Here is a 9,933-nt window from a genome sequence, read left to right as displayed (position 1 = left end):
CGTTTATTGTGTTTTGCTAATGGTATGTGTTGTTTGTATAGGTGTATGCAAGTGATTGAATTATGTATGTATGCGTATAGGTATTGCATTCACTAAGCAATTAGCTTACCCTCTCGTTGTTTACATTTTTAGGTTCGGAGGCGGACGTGGCAAGGGTATGCTCGAGATTTAGATGATTCCCCTTTTGTTGCTTGTTTGGATTACTTTTGGATTCGACCTAGGATTGGGTAGTTTATCCCCAAACATCATGCTCGTAGGTTGTTTGGAAATTAAACTCATTTGGGTCAAAATCGCTACTTTAATGTATTTAACGGGTCGTTGGAGTCCCAAGGGTCGTCGTACCCACTTTGTCGTCTAAACACTTTTATTTAATGTTTCGAAAGTGTTGGAATTGGGTTGGGGTATTTATGAATCTCGGTTTGGACAAAAATGGTGCTTTATGTTAAAAACGGGCTGCAGTTGATTTCCAGCTTTAGTGCGTGCCGTGCAGGCCAATGCGCGCCGCGCAAATGTCCAGAGTTTGGTAGTCAGCCCAGTTGTCAAGTTCTGAATTGGAAGTACGTTGTAGCGCGCGCCACGCGGGCCAATGCGCGTCGCGCAAATGGCCAGATCAGAAATGCTGTTTAATTTTTTTTTTTTTTTAAAGAGAGACGTGTTTTCTCGTATAATGTTTTGGGTCATTACCACACGACTAGTAATTTTTTGCATTGCGTGTGAATTTTGTGTTAACAATCAAACCCGCAATGGTTTTGGAAGCTTTGAATGATTCAAGCTGGGTAGGATCTATGCAAGATGAGCTCTCCTAGTTTGAGAGAAACAAAGTATGGAACCTTGTGTCGAGACTAGAAGATCGTGAAAAGACAATCATTGATACTAAGTGGGTGTTCAAGAACAAGTTGGATGGAGATGAGATTGTGATCAGAAACTAAGCTATATTAGTAGCTCATGGGTATAGACAAGATGAAGGATTGGATTATGAAGAGAAGTATGTACCTGTTGCAAGGTTTGAAGCAATTATAATATTTCTGGCTTTTGTTGAATACAAGAATTGTGAATTCTTCTAGATGGATGTGAAATATGCTTTTCTTAATGAGATTGTAAGAAGAAGTCTATTTTGAGCAACCACCAGGTTTCAAAAATAGTAAATAATCAGACCTTGTCTACAAGTTAGACAAAGCTCTTTATGGTCCTAAACAATCACCTAGATCATGGCATGAGACACTTCATGTATTCCTCACTGGTTTACCTTTACTGTTCGACACCACTCTTTTCATAAAAGAGATTGATGGTGATATCTTGTTAGTATAGATGTATGTGGATGATATAATTAATGGTTCTACAATTGAAAAACATTGTCAAGATTTTGCAAAACTTATGTCTAAGAGTGCTCGTAACGGTCCGTCGAAGGCACCGCCCTTGAGCCCGCCTTTGGAGGGCGCGATACTAACATGGCCGCCCTCCAACCACCGCCCTCCAATTTGCTTTGCTTTGACATGTTTGATCACGGGTTTTACTGCAAAAAAAACGGCATGGCACTGTATAACATTTATGCAACAGTTTAAAATTTCCATTTCTCAGTATATATACATGTTCATCACAAACACAAACACACACAACAATTGCAGATCATTTTCAAATATAAACACACACACTCTTCTATTAAAAATTACACACACTCAAACATCAAACTCATGGCTCATTGTATTGTTTCGATGGATGTTTGGTACGGGGGATCACTAAACGAAGATTGGAAGATGTATCTAGACGGGCACAAAAAGTCGTTCGAGTCACTCGATATCACCTACTGGGATACGGGGCGTTTGTTCGACTACATACGCGAACATGTTGACTTCGAGGCCTCGGATTTTGCTTGGTGTGATCCAGGAACCGATAAGTTTGAGTTTAACACGACCGAAAAAGAATGACATGAAATTTTCGGGAGAGCGTTACTCAAATGCAACCGAATCGAGTTGTATTGTATTGGTATTTGGACCCGACAATTTTGCGTTCGTCCTCAGCCTGACTACCCCCACACCAACGAGGGGTACGTGAGTGACGATCCGTATTAAACGTGTAATGTTTTTATTTTTAGGAATTCGTAAGTTTTTTTATTTTTAGGAATTTGTAAAAAAAAAAATTTAGGAATCTGTAACGGTTTTTTTTTTTTTTTTAGGAATTTGTAATGTTTTTTTTTTAGGACCTTGTACTATTTTTTTATTAATAAAATTTTAATTTTTAGGAATTTATATGTTATATATAAGTTATTAAATATATAAGTTTAATATAAAAAAAAATAAAGGTGTGACGATGACGGACCGTCATGGATGTTAGTAATTTAGTGATGGGTTAGTGATGGGAAGGAGGCGCTGATGTGGCAGTCAGTGATTTCATGACGGACCGTCATTGTTAAGAGTGGTATAAGACATATGAAATGAGCTTACAAAGGCCAATGGGGCTTTGCCTCATTGGTCACCATGTTAACATGGTGTTCGAGGAGACCAGGGTTCGAGTCTCGGGGGGGGGGGATTTTCGTGTATTAACCACTAACCACTAACATTGCCTTTCAAAAAAAAAAAAAAAAAAAATGAGCTTACAAAGATATTTTCAATACATTCTTAAATTAAAAAAGAAACTACTTGATTAATGATACTCGTACTAGGGATTTTATGTAGGTGAGAGAGAAAAACACTTTGACAAAAAAAATTTATAATGAAATGAAAGTGAACAATAAATGAAACACAAAAATAATAATATAATAATAACAATAATAAAACTATAAGATGAATACACGAATATACATGATAGCACGGTAACAAAAAAAAAAGTTTCAAGATAATATAAAAATGATATTTAAAAAAAAAAAAAAAAAAGACAAAATCAAACTCAAACACACTTACATGTTTTTTCACAAATATTTACAAATGTCCAATACTGGAGTCGAATAAACAACTTTTTAATTGGAGGGATTTCTTGATACTGCTAGGCGAGCTTTAGGTAAAACGGGATATTAAAAAATACATGTTTTATTTCAAATGCTATCCAACAAACTTTTGCTTATGTCGCAGCGGAGAATAGTGCAAGGGCGCCACCGTTGCGTGCTTGCACAGTACGCATAGAAGTCCGAACTCGTCTGTATTCCTCATGATCTATTGGAATGTAAATCTGAGGGTGTTCCGAGTCAATAAATTTTGGTGGCGTTTCGAGTTTGTTTTGAGTCGGTCCTAGCACGAATAAAGCAATAGAATAACGTGTTTTGGGTTCCAAACACAATACTCTATGATTCACGTTGTAATATTTTCCATTGCTCCAAACCTACCTTGCAAAAAATTATCTTAGTTAGTACTACAATCAAAACTATTTTAATCTTTATCAATGATTAAAAAAAATACGAGACTTATCATTCATGGACGATGATAAAATCCACCTGTTTAGCAGCTGATTAGGGTTTTCACACGTGCCATTGGTTTCAAAGAAAAATCATCGACCAAATCCGATAAAAAAACCATTTGAATCCTTATAAAATTTCGTTATAATTAGTGACTTGATAACTCTTCAATGACATTTTCTGTAATATATCAGGTTAGCGTCTGACACGTATAACGTGCATCAAATTAAGTAATACTCCGTAACTATTTATGTCTTTATTCAGTCATTGCTCCAAACCTACCTTCTTTTCTTTTCTTTTTTCTCATTTGTCGCTAAATGCTTTCATTTAGTACCAACTAAGCTACACCTATTAAAAAATGAACTTTTCTTATATAGGAGTAGTACGTAGTACTACGTATAATAATAATAATAATAATAATAATAATAATTAATATTAATAATTAATAATATATATGCTATGCTATATTTAATGAACATACAATATTTATTACTTGAAAGTTCAACCTGTATCAAAATTTAGTTCGATATTTTTTAAGAAACTTAAGTTTTTAAATAACTACATGAGTTTTACTTTTATTGTTTCTTTGTGTTTGAATTAAACTTCCTGTAAATGTCTTGTTAAGTTTATATACCAATTACTTGTTTGCTTAAAATAATTAAACTCAGTGTTCTAATTGTGATTGAAGGGAAAGAAAACGTGGAGTTCAAATAACTCACTTAGAACGCCTATTAAAAGATTATGTAATACGGGAGCCCAGATCGAATAAGCCCTTCTAGAATAAATACCTAGTCAATTGTGAACCTTAGGGTACTGTTTTATTTATCTTGAGAGTAGAATTGATAATATTGCTACACAAATTGTGGTATTACCTTGCCAAGATCGCCAACATTGACAGCTAGTGTGTTAGGAACAGGATCGAGAGGAACAAACTTGCCGGAGACCTTGTCAACCACTTGCAGACCATTAACGTCATCATCATCTTGCAAGATAGTTAAAAACGATGGGTCAGTGTGCTCCTCGGAGCCTTTTGACCCTACGCTTTCATGACTGTAGTTATATTTGTTCATTCTCAATTGACACTGCCATCCGTCGAACAAATCCCCATCCAAACCACTACATTCCATCAACTTCCTGCCTAGATGTCCAGCGAGATCACGAATAGCTTTTATATACTTGTATATAATCTCCCTAAAACAATCAATCAATCAAAACTTATTGATTATTATGAGTGATGATCCGTACACACAATCTTTAGCCACACACAATCAAACATGCTTGAAAGGGTTGTATTAAAGAACATGATTGGTTAAAAATTATTTGTGTACGGGATCATTTCCCATTATTATATGGGTTCAACTAATTAAAGGACAATTATGATTGCCAATTAAGATGATTAAATATTAGAGATACGTTAGAGACAGAGTACCTTTCAAATTGTTATTAATAGTAACATACGCTAACTACACGATGTGGTCCGCGGTTGGTGGCATGCTTCCTTTAGGGGAGGTCAGGAGTTCGACCCCGTTGGCTACATATTAGAAACACAATTTCATCCCTGCCATGAAGTATCCACCCATGGCACCTTTCTCATATCGTTTGTGGGGGTAAAGGGGAGGGGGTTTTACTTGGTCGTGCCCTTTGATCGGTTTCAAGGTTTCCTCCCGGAAAGCGATGGGGGCGGGGTTATTATCGCTGCATCGACATAGTCGAAACGGGAAATGATCGCAACGGGTGGTTTAGTCCCCTCGGGTGATCCCAACCGCTGTTAAAAAAAAAACACACACACATAATTTATGGATATGATTCATGTTAATTTACATCCTTACGAGTTGTAGTATCATTATCTTATTTTATATTTTATTTACATATCCGAATAATTGATCATGGTTTAATCGGATTATCTCATGATATTTTCAACCCTTTTTATCTAGCCAATTCAATATATGTTGCTAACGAAGTTTAAAACTTTAAGAAAATAGAGCCCAACCACTATACTATCTTAACATGATCTATTTCAAGTGACTATATCAATATGAAACCAGAGAGGCAGTGACATCTCATCTAGTCTAGATCGATTCCGTAAGAGCTTCTTTTCTACCATGCCATTTGGCTCATGAACTTTGGAGTATTAGTTTTGATCTTATATATGTAAATTGTTTCATAGAAAGTTAGTGTAAAATTTAGATGATTAAATATAGTAATAAACAGAGCAGAAACGAAAGTTATACAGTTTCTCAAAAACTATCGATCTAAACCACTACCTTTGGTGAGGGGAAACTTCAAGTAGATCGTAAAATTCAGCAGGAGAAGAAACGTCATTGATAGCAAAACCTTCATAAAAGGAAGTAGCCAAATTACGTGGAATGTAACCCATACCAAGTTGAATTGCTCGCATCTTGATATCCAACGGAAGATCAAAGAGTGATGCAACCACAAGCTTCATCTCGTTTAGGAGTTCAACCGGGACACCATGGTTAGCCATCCTAAAACAACCCCATTCCTCGTATGCCTTCTCTAGTTCATCCTCAAGTCCCTCCACTTTTTGCATATCTATCATTGGCACTCCATGATCCGTACCCATAACTTGTGGGCTGATTATATATATGTATATGTGTTAGTCTTTGGTGAACACTTTTCCTTTGTAAACGTTATGTGGCTGTATATATAGGCACAAAGTATCAGTAATAGTTCATGTGGTTTGTTTGAAATATTACACTCCAAGTCTTTGAAATTTTTTTGTTGCACTCCTCGTCCTTATCGTTTCATTTTTTGCACGGATCATCCCTCCAACTAACGATCATTAAAATTCTCCGTTAAATTCGTCATGTGCCAGAGATGTGAGGGTAAAATCGCCTTGTTATACTCGATTGATAAAGCCTAGAGAATAAAACTTGGGGAGATGAAATTAGCCATGCTCAAACGAGAAGTGCAAGGATTGTGGCTTGTATAAAAATTGTTCGGTGTAAATTTGTTTAATTCAATTATTTGTGTGTGAATTTGAGTATTTGTAGTTTGATTCGGTGAGTTCACGTGTTAGTTAAAGATGAAGATGAAAATTCATGTAGTTTGAAATGTATCATAGAACTTAAAAAAGAAAATATATAAAAAGATGATTTTACCGTCACACACATGTTAGTGATTTTAGTGTCATCTAACATTCATTTAAGTTAATTGGAATTTACTTAATGCAAAAGTTAGCTAATTATTTTTTTTTCAACGGTTTGGAGAGTGTGGAGTACACGCCCGTAAGAGTTGGCTACTAACTGTCGTACAAATTGTGGGGGTCAAAGGGGCAGCACCCTTGGATGGGGTCCAAGGGGCATCGCCTCGAAACCTTAATCGAAAAGACACTATACGTTTATACAAATGTGTCTTTCAACCGTTTTCCCGCTTAAAATGAAGAGTTATGTCTCTTCAATAAAACTGTCAAAAACCGATTACATATTCGATTTTTAACAGTTATTTTGAAATGTCCCGTTCATATTGATTATAAACGTTCCATACTAATTGATTTCGTTGCGAGGTTTTGACCTCTATATGAGACGTTTTTCAAAGACTGCATTCATTTTAAAAAAAAACCATAACCTTTATTTTATCAATAAAGGTTTTAAAAACATTACGTAGATTATCAAATAATGATAATCTAAAATATACTGTTTACACACGACCATTACATAATGGTTTACAATAGAAATATATTACATCGACATATGTTTCTTGAATGCAGTTTTTACACAATATCATATAAACATGGACTCCAAATCTTGTCCTTATTTTAGTATGCAACAGCGGAAGCTCTTAGTATTCACCTGAGAATAAACATGCTTTAAACGTCAACAAAAATGTTGGTGAGTTATAGGTTTAACCTATATATATCAAATCGTAACAATAGACCACAAGATTTCATATTTCAATACACATCTCATATATAGAGATAAAAATCATTCATATGGTGAACACCTGGTAACCTTCATTAACAAGATGCATATATAAGAATATCCCCATCATTCCGGGACACCCTTCGGATATGATATAAATTTCGAAGTACTAAAGCATCCGGTACTTTGGATGGGGTTTGTTAGGCCCAATAGATCTATCTTTAGGATTTGCGTCAATTAGGGTGTCTGTTCCCTAATTCTTAGATTACCAGACTTAATAAAAAGGGGCAAATTCGATTTCGATAATTCAACCATAGAATGCAGTTTCACGTACTTGTGTCTATTTTGTAAATCATTTATAAAACCTGCATGTATTCTCATCCTAAAAATATTAGATTTTAAAAGTGGGACTATAACTCACTTTCACAGATATTTCCTTCCTCGGAAATAAGACTTGGCCACAGATCGATTCACGAACCTATACAAATATGTACATATATATCAAAGTATGATCAAAATATAATTACAACCATTTTTATTATGTTTTAAAGATTTGAGTGTATTAAGTCAGCTGTCCTCGTTAGTAACCTACAACTAGTTGTCCACAGTTAGATGTACAGAAATAAATCGATATATAATATCTTGAATCAATCCACGACCCAGTGTATACACGTCTCAGGCTAGATCACAACTCAAAGTATATATATTTTTGGAATCAACCTCAACCCTGTATAGCTAACTCCAACATTACTGCATATAGAGTGTCTATGGTTGTTTCAAATAATATATATATATATATATATATATATATATATATATATATATATATATATATATATATATATATATATATATATATATATATATATATATGGGTCGATATGATATGTCAAAACATTTGCATACGTGTCTATGGTATCTCAAGATTACATAATATATTAGAATACATGTATAATACAATATAAGTTAGCTAGGATATGATTTGTATAGATTAGTTAAACATTTCCCGTAGCTAAAAAGATCAAAAATATCCAATCTTGTTTTACCCATAACTTCTTCATTTTAAATCCGTTTTGAGTGAATCAAATTTTTATGGTTTCATATTGAACTCTAATTTAAGAATCCAAACAGAAAAAGTATAGGTTTATAGTCGGAAATTTAAGTTACATGTCAATTACTAAAGAGGTAGTCATTTCCATCGAAATAACGACATCTTGATGACCATTTTGAAAAACATACTTTCACTTTGAGTTTAACCAAGATTTTTGGATATAGTTTCATGTTCATATGAAAAATCATTTTCCCAGAAGAACAACTTTTAAATCAAAGTTTATCATAGTTTTTAATTTTCCAAACCAAAACAGCCCCCGGTTTCACTACGACGGCGTGTATCCGATTTTATGGTATTCATCGTGTTTCCAGGTTTTAAATCATTAAGTTAGCATATCATATAGATATAGAACATGTGTTTAGTTGATTTTAAAAGTCAAGTTAGAAGGATTAACTTTTGTTTGCGAACAAGTTTAGAATTAACTAAACTATGTTCTAGTGATTACAAGTTTAAACCTTCGAATAAGATAGCTTTATATGTATGAATCGAATGATGTTATGAACATCATTACTACCTCAAGTTTTCTGGATAAAACTACTGGAAATGAAAAAAATGGATCTAGCTTCAAAGGATCCTTGGATGGCTTGAAAGTTCTTGAAGCAGAATCATAACACGAAAACAGTTCAAGTAAGATTTTCACTCGAAATAAGATTGTTATAGTTGTAGAAATTTAATCAAAGTTTGAATATGAATATTACCTTGAATTAGAAAGATAACCTACTGTAAATAACAAAGGTTCCTTGATCTTAGATGATTACTTGGAATGGATTAGAAATCTTGGAAGTAGACTTGCAAACTTGGAAGTATTCTTGATTTTTATGAAACTATACTTATGGAATTTATGAAGAACACTTAGAACTTGAAGATGGAACTTGAGAGAGATCAATTAGATGAAGAAAATTGAAGAATGAAAGTGTTTGTAGGTATTTTTGGTCGTTAGTATATAGATTAGATATAAATGATATGTAATTTTGTTTTCATGTAAATAAGTCATGAATGATTACTAATATTTTTGTAATTTTATGAGATATTTCATGCTAGTTGCCAAATGATGGTTCTCACATGTGTTAGGTGACTCACATGGGCTGCTAAGAGCTGAACATTGGAGTGTATATACCAATAGTACATACATCTAAAATCTGTGTATTGTACGAGTACGAATACGGGTGCATACGAGTAGAATTGTTGATGAAACTGAACGAGGATATAATTGTAAGCATTTTTGTTAAGTAGAAGTACTTTGATATGTGTCTTGAAGTCTTTCAAAAATGTAAGAATACATATCAAAACACAACATGTATATACATTCTAATGGAGTCGTTAAGTCTTCGTTAATCGTTACATGTAAGTGTTGTTTTGAAACCTTTAAGTTAATGATCTCAATTAATGTTGTTAGCCCAATGTTTATTATTTCAAATGAGATGTTAAATTATTATATTATCATGATATTATGATGTATGAATATCTCTTAATATGATACATACACTAAAATATCGTTACAACGATAATCGTTACATATAAGTCTCGTTTCGTAATTCTTGAGTTAGTAGTCTTGT

General features: G+C 33.8%; 1 protein-coding gene across 1 annotated transcript; it reads right to left on the bottom strand.

Moving 5' to 3' along the window:
• Positions 1-2,880: 2,880 nt before the first annotated feature.
• LOC139891058 (2-oxoglutarate-dependent dioxygenase DAO-like) lies at positions 2,881-6,007 on the bottom strand. Its single transcript, XM_071873984.1, has 3 exons — positions 5,650-6,007; positions 4,258-4,576; positions 2,881-3,312 (listed from the first exon to the last, which is right to left on the bottom strand). The coding sequence occupies exons 1-3, from the start codon at positions 5,967-5,969 to the stop codon at positions 3,055-3,057; spliced, it is 897 nt and encodes a 298-aa protein (XP_071730085.1). The 5' UTR covers positions 5,970-6,007; the 3' UTR covers positions 2,881-3,054.
• Between the last annotated feature and the right edge of the window lie 3,926 nt (positions 6,008-9,933).

Source organism: Rutidosis leptorrhynchoides, chromosome 2, assembly GCF_046630445.1.
Source record: "Rutidosis leptorrhynchoides isolate AG116_Rl617_1_P2 chromosome 2, CSIRO_AGI_Rlap_v1, whole genome shotgun sequence".
In the NCBI taxonomy this organism is placed as follows: Eukaryota; Viridiplantae; Streptophyta; class Magnoliopsida; order Asterales; family Asteraceae; genus Rutidosis; species Rutidosis leptorrhynchoides.
This window is presented reverse-complemented; position numbering and strand designations above follow the sequence as displayed.

Bases quoted from the DNA above. Each gene is read 5' to 3' on its own strand.
- LOC139891058 (XM_071873984.1), bottom strand. From the start codon at position 5,969: ATGGGTACGGATCATGGAGTGCCAATGATAGATATGCAAAAAGTGGAG. The intron at 4,577-5,649 runs GTAGTGGTTTAG...TGATTGTTTTAG, and splicing joins GAAGTTTCCCCTCACCAAAG to GGAGATTATATACAAGTATA. The intron at 3,313-4,257 runs GTAATACCACAA...TTTGCAAGGTAG, and splicing joins ATGTTGGCGATCTTGGCAAG to GTTTGGAGCAATGGAAAATA.